Source organism: Odontomachus brunneus, unplaced genomic scaffold (genome assembly GCF_010583005.1).
Source record: "Odontomachus brunneus isolate Ranch 3 - 2012 unplaced genomic scaffold, Obru_v1 Obru_scaffold_076, whole genome shotgun sequence".
NCBI classification, from domain to species: Eukaryota; Metazoa; Arthropoda; class Insecta; order Hymenoptera; family Formicidae; genus Odontomachus; species Odontomachus brunneus.
In genome coordinates, this window is record NW_022639526.1 from 175,860 (window position 1) to 195,587 (window position 19,728).

The 19,728-nt window shown below is 41.0% G+C and overlaps 1 protein-coding gene across 2 annotated transcripts; it reads right to left on the reverse strand.

Moving 5' to 3' along the window:
* Window positions 1-8,155: 8,155 nt before the first annotated feature.
* On the reverse strand, window positions 8,156-19,286 carry LOC116847325. 2 transcript variants are annotated; one of them, XM_032822211.1, is made up of 7 exons: window positions 19,248-19,286; window positions 18,394-18,717; window positions 17,629-17,753; window positions 16,260-16,484; window positions 11,081-11,216; window positions 10,424-10,553; window positions 8,156-8,342 (listed from the first exon to the last, which is right to left on the reverse strand). In XM_032822211.1, the coding sequence occupies exons 2-7, from the start codon at window positions 18,649-18,651 to the stop codon at window positions 8,257-8,259; spliced, it is 960 nt and encodes a 319-aa protein (XP_032678102.1). In that variant the 5' UTR covers window positions 18,652-18,717; window positions 19,248-19,286; the 3' UTR covers window positions 8,156-8,256. The 2 variants fall into 2 exon arrangements, with proteins under 2 accessions (XP_032678102.1, XP_032678101.1); XM_032822210.1 differs by having other exon boundaries at window positions 18,394-18,767; window positions 19,248-19,275.
* Window positions 19,287-19,728: the final 442 nt, after the last annotated feature.

The following is a 19,728-nucleotide window of genomic DNA, read 5'->3' on the forward strand; positions in this document are numbered from 1 at the left end:
TATATATATATATATATATATATATATATATATATATATATATATATATATATATATGCTGATATTGTTTCCTATAATATAATTACGTCATGGCATAAGGTAAGATATATGCGTTATGCTACAACATCATAGTATGTTTCCCTTAACAGTTACGATTTCTTTGCAACACTTGCAAATGACATAGTCCGCATGAAATTTCCTCCGATTCCGTTACAACGTTCAGCCCACATATACACACACACACACACCAGCATACACGTCGATATTCTCCGCAATGACAATTCAATTCACGAGTCACGACTCTGCAGGTCTGTGACTTGCGAATTTAATTCGCATATTCCGCTGTCATGATTACATTACACCTTACGACACATTCATCTTTGAAGACTGCATGCCTACCGGTTTCTTCGCGTTCGCCGGTTCCGCCACGGAGCATCGGGGCCCGAGTTGACGTTCGGGTTTCACGGCCCTGGGGGTAGTTTCCCCGATGACCGAGGTGGGGGTTCCCGCTGACGAGGAGGGATGGAAACGGCGTGCGGAGGGTGAGAGCTGTGCGATGTAACGTCGATATCGCGCTCTATACGAGGCGTCGCGACGCCGAGTGGGGCGGCCGGCGGGGATAGGGGAAAGTTCCACATGGGTAAAATCGATAGCGCCGACCGATATGTATGTACAACCTGTACATAGGCGCGCACACGCACACGCGCGCGCGCGCGCGCGCGACCAACCCCTTTGCACGCTCGGGTTCTCTCCTCTTCCGTGTGAGCGTCGGTGCGGCGTGTATGTCGAATATATGTGTGTGTGTGTGTATACGTTGTGTGTATGCGCGCATCTCGCACACGGAAACACACAGCGAAGCTCGCGCGTGAGATCGATGAACAGCACGCGCTGACGTTATGTGGGTTTCGACGACGACATCGACTTTCTCGCGTTCAATCGTTGCCATTGTTACAACACACGGCACCGTGTTCTCTCTCTCTCTCTCTCTCTCTCTCTCTCTCTCTCTCTCTGTCTGTCTGTCTGTCTGTCTGTATCTCTCTCTGCCCGTCGTAGAATTTAAATCGCTGCACGGCGACACGCGTATTCGCGGGATGACGAATAAATATTTCGGTCGCGCGTTGCAAATTGCACAGAGGGAAAAAGGGCTGCAGTGAAGAGTACGAAGTACACGTCGTGTAATATGTATGCCGCGCGTATCTTCGATGAGCTTCACCGATCGCGAGCTTCGTCTTTGCTCGAGTCCAGAATGGATGGATCGTCGACGTCCGCGGAAAACGCGAATGGACGATTTCGAGCTCGTGTCTGTAAATGCAAATTTGAACGTACGCGTGAGGGACGCGGCGAAATGCGCACGCTGCTGCATACACACGCACGCGTACACGCTGTACGATGTAGCTGCATGTAGAAAATGTATTAAATGTTCGAGATAAGCGTCAGTGCGTATGAGGCAAAGTGGTGGCAATTGCACTAATCACAGGTGTACGAGTTTTGTGAGTGAAATGGATGTTTATGATTCAATAAACTCTTCAATATACTCTTTAGTTGTTGCGATTAAAGCTGCATGGTTACGACATGTAGTAACTACGCTTCTTGCAACTATTCAGCTTTATTAAGTATGAGATAAAATAAGATCTAAAAAATAAAGACTTATTTGTTGGACACTGTTAATATATTTGACTTAAATCCTTTTATTTAAATAGAATGAACAGTTGCTCTTTCGTGAGAAGGTTTTACGAAAATGCATATTTTCTTATTTGAAAGGTATTTCATAATGGCGCAAGTAGATGTATTATTAGTATCCACGGAATATTTTTTATTTTCTGGATATATTTTTTCTCTCAACCAAATAATTTATTACAAATTATGTACATTGATTCTGCATACAAAGCTTGTATAGTTGCCACTGTCGTGTCTTTTTTTTTCGAGTATACATATTTACAGCTGCGCACACATATTCAAAAAAATTAATTCGCCCGTCAGTGTCGTGCCGATGTCGCGGCAATCCTGGAAATTTTTCCTTCGTTAAATTGGATGCTTATCTCGGCCGTGTGTATCCTCAATTAATGCACACAATGTACCTGACAACGTTCAAATACAATCACACACGCTCACGAGAGAACGTCGAAGAAACGTAGGAATACGTTATCGTGTGAGAGGAGGGAGGGAGAGGGAGAAAGAGATCGACTCGAACTAAATATAATTTACTTCAATTGCGAGGCGAGTTCATAAATAATCACCTGTTTTTTTTTTCTTAAGGGCGTGACCTACTTCGTCCGTTTTGCGATATTTTTACACACAACACTTCACGGTTTCTTCCCCGCGTGGTGTCTGATAAATAATATATTCCATGGAAGAGAGAGAGAGAGAGAGAGAGAATTTTCTCTGTCAGATTTTCTGACAGTACAAGAACGAAAGTGAGAATGTCGGATAAACACCCAAAAATTTGCCCGCGCAAATCCCGTCTCGTGGATATCGCGTAAATACATGTGGGCGCGTGTGTGGGTGTGTTTGCGTCTACGACTGTGACCCACATTCGAGTACATCAACTACACTGCGCATAAATTGGATAAAGCGCCTCAAATTATTTTAGTTCGATGTTGTTCTCGAGTGTCGCGACTTTTAGGTTCCGAACTTGTCTAATGATCATTTTTACAATTTTTCTTTCTTCTATTTCTCCCTCGCTTCCCCTTTATCCTTCTTAAAGGGTACAATATTTTCTTCTTCCTTATTTCTTTTTTAAAGAGGAACTTCTCGTCAATAAATAGATGAGTAGATAAAGAATGTCGGGCGAGCGCGATTCTAGGTGCCAGAAGAAAATCGATTCAGGGGCTCGCCGATCGGCGAGGTTCGATCCATTTTTGGCGATTTTTGCGAACCAACGGAGTCTTCCCGCGCGTTTCCGTCGCGCCAAATGCGATTAAATCGGAGGGGGCAGCCGCACCGCCTTCCTCTCGATAGCTCGCAACGATAAAACGCAACGGCTCGTGTTGACGCGAGTTGACGCGGATCTCCGAACGCAACGTGGTCGCGCAGCCCTCCGCCCCCGCGATGACGTTTCGCTTAACAATGTAACTAGCTCTTTAGCGGCCGCAGAACGCAGGTGCGTCCTCCCGTTTCCCTCGTCAAGAGGGCCGTACACTTTCTTTAGAAATCGATATCTATAATTATTTCATCACTCGCGTCGCGCGCGTAGTATTACGCTCGCATTATGTGGGACTCCGCAAACTTGGCCGCATGATCGGAAGAGGATGATTGCTTATAACGCAGGAAAGTACGAACGCGCTGAAGTTGTCGCATAAATAAAAAAGGGAAAAAAGAGGAAGAAGATTTTTTCTCCGTTATTTCGCGTAGACGGGAAAACGCGAGTCGGTTTGCCCTCGAATAAAGTTGCGACGCTTCGAATTGTCAGAATTTATCAGCAGTTATGTGCAGCCTACAAAGTTACGATCTTTTATTCTGGTAACCAATAGGTATAGTCCATAGGTCTTTCTACATAAAAAAAAAAAAGATCCTTATGAGTTGCTAAACTTAATTAAAAAACAGTTTTTATTCTCTGTCAGTTTGTCTGTTTTTTTTTTAAGCTTGTTAATAAGTACTTATGAAAGAGAAGGAAATCTTGGAAGGACTTCTTGGAAGGATTATGAGGAACTCTAGTACTGTCCGTACTTTTGAAATCGTCCGTCAAATTTCCACCTTCATTTTTCTCGAAACGTACGTCATGTGGGTCATTCTTGCGTAACTACGGCCAACTGAAAATCACTGTTGACTATATGCGCAGCATAATCGTGGTGTTACACACAGATATATCAATACTACTTCTCCGAATGATGTTCTCTTAATTTAAAACAAAGTTCTCTCGTCCAAATTTCACAAATGTCGCACCCCACGTCACTTTAGCGTCCTGTCACAAACGGTCACGGCGCAAATAGCAATGGCTGTCAATTCTGACGAAGCGTTAGCTGGCCGTGAGACCTGAGCCAAAGCTGCGAATAGGAGGAGAGATCAGGAGCTTCGAAGATTATGCAAAAAGCACGAATCATTAATTATTACGTGATCATTACCGATCCTTCTTTTCTCCTCCTTCTTTTTTCCACTTCATTCGACTCAGAAGGACGCGACGCGCGATAATTTGGTGACATTATTGGGGGATAAAAGCTGAATAAAACACGACGGCTGTGTCCCAGATTTGCTTTTAAAAGGCGCTCATCAGCAGCGAGAGATCGAATTATTCTCCATTAATATTCATAGTCATTTCGTGAATTCGCTCTCCTTGGCCGATATTAGCTATCCGGCCGCTGCAAACATTCGTACGGATCGTACGTCAGGTCGGACATGAAAGTGAAGATACCGCTATTCCGCGTAATTAACGCAAACGATACCGGGCATGCTCGTTGGCGTAACTGGAGCGACTTGTATGTACGTGTGTACGCGAACCGTCGATACATCGGACGCGTCAAAGTATCTTTCTTTACCCCACCTTCCTCTCTCTTTCTCACTCTCTCTCTCTATATACATATATATATATATATATATATATATATATATATATATATATATATATATCTCCCCTTCCGCTCTCTCCTTCCCCGTAATTTTCAGAGCCCTTAACAGCTGCTTTTGAGATTCTTGCAAGTACTGCAAGTTCGATCGGAGGGAAGAGAAAAAAAGACCGGAGAGAGATCGGCTTTCGCCGCATATACCTGGCACGATCAAAAGACATTATCCGACTCGTGTGATTCGCAAATGTTTATTTATCCCTGTCACTAATATACGACTGATACGCGCGCGCGAGTATAGATATCTGTCAACTCACGTGTAATTAAATCCAAGCAACGTTTCCCAGATAAAAAATCCTATCGGGGAGGAAGGAGCAGGCAGAGAGAAAGAGAGAGAGAGGGGGAGCGGGAGGAAGGGGAGATATCCTCTCTTGAACGGGATTACACATTCTCGATGATTGAAGAGAAATATTTGATTTCGCCGGGGAGAACCGTCTCTATATTTGTTCTTATTGGATCTCGCGTAGATTCGCATAATTTTTAATCGGCACTTGTAATTAATTTTCCAAATTGACTTTCCGCGAACGCGATTTGCATTTCGCATGGGGGACGCGACCGTCGCGTCGGACGGTTCGCTCAGAGAGAGAGAGAGAGAGAGAGAGAGAGAGAGAGAGAGAGAGAGAGAGAGAGAGAGAGAGAAAGAGAGGCTCCCATTAATGATACGTAAGTGATCGATCGCCATTATTAATAAAAATCCGTGTCTGAGTTAATTGCGTGCGTCGAGTACGTGCGTTAACCTTTCACGCGGCCGTCCTATGGTCCCCGATATCGATTCCCCGGAGGAATCTCCACATATCTTCTCACACGAGGGGGACACTCCCGACTCCCGACTGAACGGCATCGGTGGTATTCCTGAGGAAGCGCGCTGCCGTGCCTCTCGCGCGCAGTTTGCCCATTTCGACAAAATTAATACGGGGTTCATAATTAATCGACTGGTAATTTAAATTAATAACATCTAATATTAATGTCGGTTAATATGATTACGATTAATTTAACGTTATCGCTAAATATTAACAATAATTAATTAAGCCCCGCTCGGCCATGTGTGTTGTACATCGCCACCGCGACGGTGCGCGGTCGATAAAAGTCAAACTCGTTTCCGCGAATCCCGCGGACTTCCGGCTTTCCCGGGTGTCCCGCAAGAACGGCGGACATCGACACGACACCCTTCCTCTCTCCGTTGTGCAGAGGAACGTACGTATTTTCTTGGCGCGTTCGCCCCGATAAACCAACCCCTAACTCCGCTCTACATTTTCGCTTCACTCGAGTTCTATATTTATCGCGCGACCATCTTCCCTCTCTCCTCCCTCCCGTCCCTCCCGTTCACCTAGTGTGTCCACAGCAGCTGAAACTCGGCCAGACACTTTTGTACGCGACCCTCGGCAAGAAGGAAGGGGAAAAAGAAGAAGGAAGCAAAATAAAAAGGAATATAAAAAGTAGAAGAGAAGAAAAAGAGAAAATCACACACCACTCCGGTTCTGATTCTGGCAAGCTCGCGCATGTCCAGGCTGAAGAAACAACGCAAGAAGCCCCACCGTCCCGTGCAACCTCCGCGGCAACGTTCCCGCGGGACTCCGCGACTCCTGCGTGAACGGGGCGGATCGGCCGTCGTTTCGTCGGGTTCTCCGACGTCGGTCGGCCGGTGGCCAACATATGATCGCTCGCGCGACTCGGTGAACGATAGGGGCCGACCTTCCGTCACTGTGTGACGGGCGAACGGGCGGCAGGAGGGGCCGGAGGGGAGGTGAGGAGGTTGAGGAAGCCTCGGGTCCCCTGTCCGTAATGGAGGCAGCCCCCACGGCGGGGCTCACCTGCCGCCAGGTGCGACTCCCGGCTCGCCATCTGCATGAGGGGGGCCCGTGCCGTACCGGGGGCCGTTTCCCTTTCACTTTCCCGGAGCCCACGGCTACGTGCGAGCGCGTGATTAACGCACGCACACGTGTGCATGTTGGGCACCGTGAAATTCAGCACGCGACGCGCGCCGGTGGATGTGCGTCACGGTGGATGGACGAGCTCGAGCGCGGTCAAGTAGAAGAGTCGACGCGGACGACGTTGAGAAATAATGGGCGACTCGATGACGCAATAGCCGTTAATAGCGGCCAGAATGACGGGCGATTAATGGTAATTAGGAGCGGGGGAGGGGGGGGGGAGGGAGTGGAAAGAGCGGATTAATCAGGGGAAGTCTCAGCGACCTGCTCTGGACGCGATCTGTTTCGGGGGCTTTGGATTTTTGAAAATCTTTCTGGATTCTTCACGTTAAGGATCTTGGAAGATCTTGGATACTTCGTGCACAGAATTTTGAAAAGTCCTCTTGGATTTTTCTCGCTCAGAATTTTGGAAAGTTCTTTTGGAACTTTGATATCTTGTCTGAACGGGAAGAAGGGTTTCGCGAAGTCGTTAGGAGACTCGTGTGCGGATATGCGAGCTATTCCCACGTGTCTATAATTGGAGGTCTGTTTCTGGAAGTGTTCTGTTCGCTAGTAGAATCCTGTCTCGAAATCTGTCGCGAATTATAGATCGCTCAAAGCGCCGCCGTGTCGGTAGTGTGATGCCTGTTTCGAATATAATTTCATCCTTTTTTTTCCTCTTCAGATGATTTCGCGTTGTAGAGTATTTTAGTAATGTTAAATACTTAAGTAGCGCGCGTTACACGTTTCCCAGAGTATTCGACTTCGTTTTATTATTCTACACACATTTGCACACGCAGGGACGCACGATTATCTTTCGAATATACGACGATATGCAGGATAGATTAATTATTGAATGGAAATGTCATAATAATCATATGTTTAATCGCAGCAACGTCCCGAGTCGAAATTTTGGTTCCATATTAATCATACAAATCCTGTCAAACTAGCACAGGTTATTGTCCTATCTTGCTGCGATAATGGTTATATAATGCCATTTTCCTCATGTTGAAATTATTTGATTACCCGTCAACCTGCACTCATGCTGATTACATTATTCCGTACAAGAGACGATGATTCAAGCAGTCAAGTAACAGAACGTGAATACGAATCTATTAATTAATCAGTCTTCTCATTATTTTAAATAATTCACAATACCGACCTCTTTCAGATAATCTAATGTCTTGCGAGCGCTTATTTTTACGTTTAATAAACGTTGTGACTACGATTTCATTCCTGTTTGACCTCGTTACTGTACGGAATTCAAATTTAAATCTCGATTTGCGAGCAATATTATTGGATACATAACTGTTGCATTTATCTTCGCAGCATCTTGTCAGGTCTTTCAAGAGTTACAGATCCCACGGGATTCTCCAACGTCAGGAGAATAAAAAGAGAGATTATGAGAATAAAAATTGCTGTTTCTCCACCCACTTATCTTTATCAATCTTTATTAAATTATTTAACACTTGCTTATCTCTCTATAGCTCTATATCTCTATAGCTGAGTAAATTATACAATTAGCGCATTGCTGGCTAATAGATTTATACCTCGCGATTCTTCATGAATCCTTCATGTTCGACGGAATTTGCAGGGTTGATATAGAATCAAAATTTCGACTCTGAATGTACAGTGCGTTTTACTACGTTACACAATTTATTTCATTTGTACATTTAAACACAAAAACTCGTTGTTCGGCTTATCGCGCGAATTATTTTACATTTATTATCAGTATAACGAACGAGTATCGGTATAATTAATGAGTAGCACACAATTATATTAATCCGTAAGTTTCAATCGTACTCGGCTCCGATGGTGATGCTCATATCCTTGGATACGATTTTCGTCTGATGATACCATCTGTTCGTGTCCAGAACGACTGCAACAAAAGCACACACGTATACATACACGCGAAGAAATGATTTGGTAACACCAACTAAATCTCACTGATTCGATTTTAGCCGAAGGGTTAATCGTTTTCTTGTCATTGCTAAGAGTTAGCTAAAATGTATTTACTGTGAGATACAAATTTATTAGTTGAAATTAAAAGCGTACATTTTTCCGTGGAGTAGAGCTAAGAAAGTGGCCGTTCTGCATGCTTGTGCAAATGAGTGAACTTCAAGCGTTCGAACTCCTTTTTGTCTCATGTCGCTACGCCGTTTTATTCGCGTGTTATACTCGTTTAAAACCGCGCGTTTCGACGCTCGCTCTTTCGCCTGCGCGCTGCGTACGGTTTAAATGATCGCGTAGCGGTAGCGAGTAAGTGGGCGAGGCGCGGAGTGGGGGTAGAGCGAGTCGTGCCGTCGCGTGCTGCGTAACGTGACGGTGGGGGTAACAGTCGCGCTTCGCATTCCATTCGCATCGCGTCGTGACGGATCCGCGGCCCGCTGCAGCGATAACGCCGAGTAATCTAGAACGGATCGATATAAAAATCAATAACTCCGCTTGTAGACGTCGTAGCGACCTGAAACAAGGATCACTGGAAAAAGGAAATTGTTGCGCTTCGGATGAACGTGAAATTGTCCTTTTGTGAAGTAAATCGAGTAACGCAGTCATGTAAGTACGAAAGACATCAGTTTTTTTGCTCGTGTCGAACTGAACATTAAGGTAGTTTGGTCAAAAACAGTGAAGACATAGATTTTCTTGAAACTTGAAGCAAAATTAATTTAGATATTAATACGTATGTGTATTAAATATGGGTTCGTATAGTGTCCGAGAAATTACCGCTTATAGTTTACTCTTTTTCTCGATATCTTACATAGCGCTATAAAAACTAATACGGGTAATTATCCAGTTTAGCGGCTTCACCTTAAAAATCAATATATATATATATGGTCAATCGACACGTTTTTGCATGCCAAACAACTTTTTCCTCTGACAAAATCGTCGGTCTCTACTGCGAAGCGAGATATTAATAGACAAAGTTGAGGGTGCGTTAGGTTAGAAAATCTGTCATACCGTCTATCTCTACCTGTGTGACTGGGGGGCTTCGCCCCCCAGACCCCCGCATCGCGGCGGGGTGGGGGCCGCAGTCTTTTGTGAGAAATTCACTCTTTAGCTTAAACACAAAAGACTGCGGCCCCCACCCCACCGCGATGCGGGGGTCTGGGGGGGCGAAGCCCCCCAGTCACACAGTAGAGATAGACGGTATGACAGATTTTCTAACCTAACGCACCCTCAACTTTGTCTATTAATATCTCGCTTCGTAGTAGAGACCGACGATTTTGTCAAATAAAAAAGTTGTTTCTTTAACAAAAACGCGTCGATTGAGCCTACTTTCATTGAAATCGGAGATAAAGCCGCTAAATTAGATAAATACCCTAATACGTAAATGTGCATTTGTCAGCTACAAATAACCTACAATAAGAGTTAATACGAAAATTTGGGCAAAATTAATTGAATGCTTACTGAAGTACATACTTCAGTCTCAGCGAAATTGACCGTACATTATTAGAGTATGATTAATCAACAAAAATAAGTTTGGCTTTTGCTTTTTCGTTCGCGACCATGTTTTGCGGATGTGGCAACGTTGTATAGTTTGGCGTCGCATAACGCTAATAGAGATGCGACGTTGCTATGATCTATAGTTCCGCGACTACAACGCAATTCAGCATACTGTTTCTTTTTCTATCATTTCATTTATTTTATCGATTTTTAATATTCTGAGAGAACTAATAATGTTTAAAAATCTATTTTTCACTTTTACTTAAAAAAATTTATCGGCTGTTGAACCTTTTATTTGAAATCTAATTTTGACTACCACAGTTGGGAAACAACTACCTTAAAAAACGTGGCGGAGTGTTTCCTCGCGACAAACGTGACTTCCGAGCCGTGAAACGTGCTCGTTGCTAAATACGAGATAAAACGAGCGGTTTTATTTGCAATTAATCCGATCGATTTTATTTGCAATTAATTCGGTCGGTAGTTATCGGGCGTTTATTGAGCGAACGAGCGACTCACTTATTTCGCCGGGCTGCACTATCACTTCTAACCTCTTGCACGTATAATGACACTCGCGCGGCGGCTCCAAAATCCACAATTTTTCACCCTTTATCTGCGCCTGCCAGGAGGGATGCTCCACGTCGTCCACCTCGAAAGATTTCATATTTTCCGCAATGCTTTATCAACGACACCGTGGAAATAGAACAGAAAAATCGCTCGTGTCCTCGGTATCGCGTTTGCGCTAATTACACATTCGTGGAAATTACAATGACATGCAAACGGGGCTAAATTAACAAATCAGAGCTCCCAAGTGCTCGGAGTCTCTTTTTCGGTATGATACATGAAATAGTCGTTTCAACCAGAAAAACAGTAAAATATGGTATAGTTTTTTTTGGCTTTAAGAATTCTTGGTTGTGCTGACCTACCGATTTGTTGTCTAAAAATGCATTTTTTTTCAAGTAATGAATCACAGTGCTAATGTATGATATTATATAAGTCAATGTAATTAAGAATTGGTTACTGAAGCCAGAAATAAAAGCTATGACATACTTTACCATCTTCTACTTGACGCAACCATTCTTTTTTTCGTGTAAGTTTCCCCTGCTAAGTGGAATGTTAATTTTGACGAATTCATTACCCGAGGAAGCGGCGCACGCGTCTCTTCGCGATACTTACATGCATCGGGGCGCCGTATCCGTGGCTCCCCATGAAAATCCAGTCGGTTTTCTCGCTTTCGGCAGTGGCAGGCAGGAAATACGGTCGCTGATAATGCTGTCTCAATATAGCGCCGATTTTGTCATCGCAATTGCTCCTAAGATAATAGAGAGAGAGAGAGAGAGAGAGATCTAAATTTATGTTTAACAGTGATCCGAGTCGAAAATTAGAGTCTGCTGTGAGTCTTTTAATCCCGCGCAGTGTTGGGTTTGTGAAACTCGAACAAATATTCAATTACTCAGTAATTTCAGCAAGGGATCCGGGAAAATTTCAAAACAGATCCGTTTGTAAACTTTTTATTGCGTTACAATTTTATAACTGAAGCTTTTATATGCCTCTGGGAAAGATTGGTCAAAAATATTGAATTTCTACACAGTTATGACGTTCAAAATTGCGCGGATTGTATCGTATAACTTAAAACATACGATCATGTGGAGGGTTAATGCCTCTGACACGCGAACGTAACGGTGTTAGACAAATGAATAGAAATTTTTATCTCGCGTTGTCTGTTTTTACCGCGTTGGTTTCTTTAGATGCCTCTTGTTCCTCGGGATTTGTCTCAGTCATAAATAACGTTTTGCTTAAGGGGATGCTGTAGTTGAAAACTTCACCATCCGCAATACTAACATTTTTCTGCATTTTTTAATTAGTAGTATTGGTTGTGTAGAATTACAAATGCTTTTACGTGATGAAAATACGTGCAAAAATAAATAGGAGCAACCGTCGTGGCTCATCAATAATAATTGACAGGCGAGCACATAATCGAAATGTTTGGGGCTTTCACGAAAATTATCTTGGTGTCATCTATTTTTTCAGATGTTTACATTCAGCTCCGAACTGGTGACGTATACATAACACGGACCATGTGTCGACGCGTTACGTCTCGTGATTAGACTATTTCATCGGGCCTTGTGAGACGCTTAGTTAGTCTCTCGTCGGCATCGTGTTATTTAACACGTGTTTCTCCGATTGAACCGCGTCTACACGTGTGTCAGTGTCAGTGTCAGTGCCACGACGGAGCAGCCAGAGTCGAGAAGCCAAGACGCAGTACGTCGGGAGGCGGACAACGGTGCGTCATATATTTTCAAGGTACACCAAAAAATCATTTATTATACGCGAAGTTTTCGGTTTTACGAGCTTACCGCGGATAAAGGAATACCCGAGTCGAAATTTAGGCCGGCATTCGCAGTTTGTCATCATTCGACATGTAATTGTAGCTTCATTGATCTCCGATTAATCGTCAACGTGTACACCTGTGTTTATTAGATTATTTCGTACAACAAACGTCGATTCAAACAGCAGCCGGGTAACGGTGCCTGAATGCGAATCTATAGTTAATTATGTTCTCAATCAAAGATCTCAAATAATTCACAACTCTGTGAATACCGGCCTTAGTGTTATATGATGTATATGTCGCAAGTGCTAATTTTCACGTCTAATAATGCTTCTTTCGTCGCGAGTCCGATTCTGTTGAAACAGCTTTGATTTGCTCTCTGTTTTGTCAGTTTCTTTTATTGCATAAATTAAGTCTAAAAATGAAGCACTATTGATAAACAGCATTATTGGACACATGTCTAACCGTGTTTTTTACTTTTCCAGCTTTATATCAGCTCTTTTAAGAGCTACAAATCTCATCAAAACTTCCGTAAAAAAAGAAAAAAGAGAAAAAAGAAAAATCAAAGAGATGAGATTAAGTCTTGGTCTTTTACCCATTTACGCTAATCCTTATTAAATAATTTAACATTGTATCTATATAATTTATCTATATAATTTTTATTCCGACATAGTCACATTTCACCAATTGCCAATCGCGGGTTTATATTTGCCAATTAATATTAATGTATGATAACGCCACGTTTCGCTCATTGTTAATTATCGTATAATTTCTGTTTCGAGTAATTATGAAATTCGCGTCGTGCATTTCTAAACATAAAAAAATATTCTATTGCTAAGAAAAGCAATTATTCAGTTTACTTTCCTTCTTTTAAGCAATGATTACTTTCAAAAAATATTCTCTTGATGATATTTTTAAAACATATCCAACACTAATTTGAGAACAGCTCATTATCATGTACTTAAAAGAAAAATTTGTTTTTTTTTTTTACAAGAATATTACAAAACTTTATAGAAGAAAATGTCCATTGGACTCTGCGTACACTGAGAGAAAAAATATCTAAAAATTAATAAATATTTCTTTTCTCACAATATAGTAAACGCAAACGAATTTTTGTCTTAATTAAATATTCGTAATTAAAACTTATTAGTGCTCAAAGTGTATGTTGTGAAAAGATTTGATGTTTATGACAGACTTGAGAATACATGAACTTATGGAACACTTTAAACAAGTGTAACATTTACTTGAATGCAGTATGCATTTTTCTGTGTGTAAAATTCGTTATATTTCATTCGAAAATATTGTGTTGAACATCAAATCTCGAATCTTCATTGTTAAATCGCGACTGTTCCGGGCGACCCGCAGTCTAATCATAAAATTAAATTATTGAGATAATCCGATATTACCCTCACACGCGAGTAAAAAATAATTTAAATAATAAAAATAAAAAGAATTCTAATGATCCTTGAACGAGCGCCTCTTCGAGCTTCACGGAGAAAACAGCAAGCGAGCATTTGCAGTATCAAGGTAAGTTCGTAGCTTGTATATCTCGGAATTCTTCATTGACTCTTCAAGTTCGATGGAATTTGCAGGGCCAATGTAGAATAAAAATTTCGACTCAGGTAAACGCTCTCGACTAGTCGCTCTTTAAGGGAACGTTGAAGCTGAAAACTTTATCGACGGAATGCTGACATTTTTCTACAAAGTTCACGTCGTATTGGTTGTACAGAGTTATTTTTACGCGACAGAAGAACGCGCAAAATTAAATAGGACCATTACTTAATACGAAAACGAAAAAAAAATTTTTAATGCAAAATCTCAAACTGTCAGTTAACGTAACATTTGTCTAGTCAAAAAGTTCTGCAGCTTGTACATACCGAAAGTGTGGATACTCGAAACAGAAAAATTTTAAAGAACATTGCTATACTTTCGCACTTGAATTCAGAGGCTTAAGAATGCCGGAAAAATTTGTAGAAAGATTTCTACACATGTGTGTGTGATTATGTTTTTCGCTGAACATGACAAAACAAAGTAACACATATTTAGGAGGTTCTACACAAAAAATACGAAAAGGATAGCGTGATTGTATGACAATGGTCTCTGCGTTATCAACATTTTTCGAGTTCGTCATCGACTTCAGCATCTCTTTAAGTCTCCACGTAGAGAAAACAGGAATAAAGAATGCGACCAAACCGCCATAGGTATTTAGCCCCATTTTTTGTAAGTTTGAAAATGATCATAATTTTGGTATTTTCTAAAAGCTTATTGCGAGTAGATTTGGTCCAAAAGAGTTTCACTTCCGAGAGGAGTTTCACTTACGGAGGTGACTCTTTTGGACTCATTTTTCTCTGAAACGGTGTGGAGCGCCATCTTGATACTTATATATTTGGAATCTACTCGCAATAAGCTTTAAAAAAAAATCAAAATTATGACTATTTTCAAACCTACAAAAAATGGGGCTAAACTTGGCCGCACTCTTTGTAGCATTAAAATCGTGCAATGGTCCGTGTAGAAATGCTATATCTCGACATTCTTGTTTTGTCTACAAGTTCGATATTCACGAGCTCAAGTAGAATCTGAATTTCGACTCGAGAAGAGAGGGGGAAGAAACGCTTCCCTTAAAATTTTTCATTTCGACCTGGTTTCTTTCAAGAACAAGACGCTTTGCCGGGCTATCGATCATAATTTTGAGTCGCGACTCCGCGAGCACCACGCCGATCGTCCATGCTGTATTAGACGCGCAAAAGTGCTTTTCTCCGTAAGCTCGTTAGCGGAACGTGCTGTATGCGTATACGTTGGTGATTCGAGGAAGCACCGGAAGCCGTGAAAATGCGCCGCGTGCTTAAGTTTCCGATTACCACCAAGTCCGTCACTGCTTGTTTTATTTTTATGTTTTCGACACTTGATTCTCGGTTATTTACTTTATTAGAAAGAGTTCTGATGAGCCGACTTGAGGTATTCCTCCCCCTCTCTCTAAGAATTAAATATCAGGCTAGTGCAAAAAATTTGTTATTATTCTAATTCTTATTCTTAATTCTTATCTAATTCTTAAAATTTGTTATTATTCAAATTCTTATACACAAAGTTTAGGTATTAAAAGGAAATATACAAAATTCTCATTAAATTTCTAAAAAAAAATATTGAGTAGATGTTGCTCATTTTATTCAGAAAAATTATTAATCCTTCGAAATTGGTTAATTTTGTTTTCCACTTTATTTCACCAACACGACAAATATTTTGCACCAACCAAAGAATGAGAGAGAATAATTCTTGATTATCCATTTTTAGTGGAAATAGTTTTAATATTGATCTGAGACTGCTCAGTCTCTAAGAATCAAATATCAGGTGAGTTCAAAAAATTTATTATTATAAATTTATAATTATTTATTAATTTATTAATTATTTATTATTATAAATTTATTATTATCAAATTCTTATACACAAAGTTTAGGTATTGAAAGAAAATATACAAAATTCTCATTAAATTTCTAAAAAAAATATTGAGTAAATGTTGCTCATTTTATTCAGAAAAATTATTAATCTTTCGAAATTGGATAATTCTGCTTTCCACTTTATTTCACCAACACGACAAATCTTTTACACCAACCAAAGAGTGAAAGAGGATAATCTAATTCTCGATTATCCATTTTTAATGGAAATATAGAAATAGTTTTAATATTGATTTGAGACTGTTCTGTCTGTAAAAATCAAATATCAGATGAGTTAAAAAAATTTGTTATTATTCTATCAAATTTTCGTACGAAGTAACGGATATTAAAAGGATATATACAAAGAAAGTTAGATTTCTAAAACCCTATCGAATATATAGATATTTTATTCATAAAATTGTTGATTCTTCGAAATTAGATAATTTTGTTTTCTGCTTTATTTGACACGAAAAGCCCTTCGCAACCAACCAGATCAAACGAACCAAAAGATAATACATAATAATAAATGGATTCCTCGATTAAAAATGCCTATAAAATAATTATTTTAATGGGTAAAACGCGATTGTAAGTTGCTTACCATCCGACATACCAAGGCTTCGTGCCCTTCTCCATCGTGGCTCGACTGTCATTCATGTCGAAGACGTCCTGCAGGCTGTGAAATTCCGTCTTATACGGAAAGAACTGGCAGTTGGCGTCCTCGCCGTGATAGAGAGTCTTGAGAAACGAGAAGGAGAACACCTTAGGCGCGGTCCAGTTCATCATCGCGTCCGTTATCACTACCGGCTTGCCGGAATACGCGTAGCTGTTTGCAAATGAAGCGACTCGTGAACACGGAGGAACTATTCTTGCCGTGATTGATCGCGAAGATACGCGTAACCACGAACCGAGTGCGTCACAATTAAAGGGACTGGAGGGTCAAATTGCCTGAAAATCGTGCTTACTCTTTCGCAACTTTATATGACAAACTGAATGAATATACGAAAGTATTATTTTGACGTATATTATACAACATACAACATATAAAGAGAAGAAAAATGTAATTTTGATAATCAAATATTTAATATAAGTGTATGGTATATGCAGTTAAAATATATTTCGTTTTTCTTTTCAAGATCATCATTTTGCAGTAACATCTTGACTTTCGATGGTTCAATTAAGCTTTTAGGTGGAAAATTTCCATAAGCTTGTCGTTATCGTGTGAAAATTTCCATAAGCTTGTCGTTATCGTTTACAAACTCGTGAAAATATTTAATTTTGAAATATTAATTTTTTTACTATAAAAGAACTGAAAATTTAATGATATTCCATTAAGATATTTGCAATTTTGTTAACTTTTACTCAATTTCTATTATAGTGGTTCACAAATTCAGTTTAATTGAATCACTAAAGACAAGATATTATTGCAAAATAACGACCTTGAGAAGAAAAACGAAATATATTTTAACTGCATGTATCATACATTTATATTGAGTATTTGATCATCAAAATTATATTTTTCTTCTCTTTATATGTTGTATAAATACACGTCAAAATAACACTTTCGCATATTCACTCAGTTTGTCATAAAAAATTGTGAAAGAACAAGCACGATTTTCAGGCAATCTGACCCTCCAATCCTCTTAATGACGTGATAATATTAATCAAGACCCTTAATGTGCAGATATATCGAATAGACAAATTTTTGTTGGTCGCGGCGACCCTTCGAGAAATTTTAGCACGGCGTCGCGGACAAATTAATTAATTAATCAATTGCAAATAAAGCACAGATGCAACTTTGTAAGCGGCGTCCGAGCTGTGGATCACACATTGGAAAATTAATTAGGCGCGAACAAATTCGCGGGCGTCACGGGAGGGTGACGATCGATTCTTCGAGGACGGGCGACGGGACGCCGTACGTAAATCAGCGGGCGTTAACGATACGCGGATAACTACGTGCTGCACGGTACCGTTGCTCGAAAATCGTTGGATCGATGGCGGAGAGCTTGTCAACCTGTTGAACGTCCTGGCAGATCGAGCAGTCTTCTGGCGGTCGGAAAACTTTTTGCGTAAACGAGGGCGCCGTTATCAAGCACTGAAAAAGCGATCCACACCCATTCATCGCCCATGCGACGCAATTAACCTCTCAATTAATTTCTTAATAATTAACTTCTATCTCAGACTCTTGCATTCTCTTGGCCTACTTATTCCCGACAAGATACATTAACCTTAATCTATAATTGCGAGAAGAAATATCTTCAAAGAATACTCATTTTCAATGGATACTGACAACATATTTGCGTTTACATTCAAATATACATATTTCTGCACTGAGAAAATATACATCTTCTTAAGATCGTAGCTCTTCAAAGTCGAATCAATTGTTCCTACCTAAATAAAAGGATTGAAGAGATTGAAATAAATGTCTTCAGTATCGATCAAACAAGTATTTTTTCCTATTTTCCAGTTATTTATTTTCTCATTATTTTCATTATTTTCTCATTATTTCTTCATTATTTTCTCTACCAATGTGAGGAAATTTTTCAGATAATCGGAGAATGAACAGATTAATTTTCGCGATTTGGCTGAACGATCCGCGATCTCTGATTCGTTATTAGTAGTCGTGAGTAGAAGAAAAAAAAGACTCGATTCGTAAAAGAGTCAAGTTTTGAGTCTACCAAATTTTGGTAAGAGAAAAATGCATCGACCCGAGGCGCGAATCGGAAATCTCTCACCTTGCTATGGCGATAGGTCTGCACGCGGTTCCGTGCGACCTGCACCGTCATCCACGTGGCGATCAGCAAGATCCACAGGTGCCTCGCGCGTAGCTTCATCGGTTTTAATCGAGAACGCGCGCCAAGCAGCCGCCACGCTCGAACGGGAAGCTCCAGCTCGTCCATTTTCCCCAATAACGACCGCAGCTCCTTCCTCGCGAGGTCCAAGGACCTTTTCGACGATTCCATGGAGGTTGCGTTGTCGCCCGTGCTCGCCATCGCGAATTTCTTCGCAAAATTCACCTCGCGGAGTAAACCTCCTCCCTTCGAACTTCAGTTTATATACTAACGACGGAAAAAAGAAAATTGCAGCGTAGACCGAATTGATTTTGATACTTGTGCGTGGGGAATCGGGGATTTAATTAATTTCTAATTAATTATTTATATTTAAGGTACTTTTTAATAATTTAATTTAATTAATAATTTAATATTTCTCTCTCTCTCAAAATTTTAATAATATATATCAAACCAATTCTCAAAGTCCCTTTCTAAAAGCCGAGAGAAGTTGAGGTGGGAATTGAAAAGGCGATGTTACGCGATATTTCGCGAAATATAAAAGGCGAAATTGTTCTCTCGTCGAGTTTGCGCGCGCGCGAACGATTAAAACTTTAATTAATTTTTAATTAATTATATTTAAGATATTTTTAGTAACTTAATCTTTCAAGATTTGAATAATCGAATAGCAGCCAACTCTGGCTGTCACTTCCTGGAAATGGAGAGAAGCAGGGGCGGGTACTGAAAGCGCGGTATATTTCGGGAAATAAAATAAAACGGAATTGGCCGAATTTGCGAACGGTTAAGATTACGATTATTACGGATGGCGTGCGGTAGCACTGATGGTCCTGATGGCTGGCGTGAAACTGCGAGAGGATCCTTACCTGCTGCTCCAGCGAGCCAAGGATCTCCCCTCTCGCATTCGCGCACGGGGGTGGAACGAGTGATTTGTTCACGCGGCTGTGAAACGAGAACCGGGCCGCGAGCGGGAACGAGCCACCGATTGGTTTCGATCGAATCTGTTTAAAGCGATACGAGCCGTCCGTCGCGACGCTGTCGGACGGGTTATTTCGCGAGCGTTTAAACCAGCTCTTCGCTTCGTCCCATCCTCTCGTGCGTGCGCGGAAAATCCCGGAATCCTTTCGAGACTCTCTCGTGCGCGTCGGTGGGATGAAAAAGCCGAATGGTACCTCCGAGAAGCGAATTCCAAATCTCGGAAATCGCAGCACTGTCGTCACTTTAAGAGCAGAATCGCTATCGTGTGTACGAAAGTAAAGAAAAAACATGTAGGAAAGAAGATGA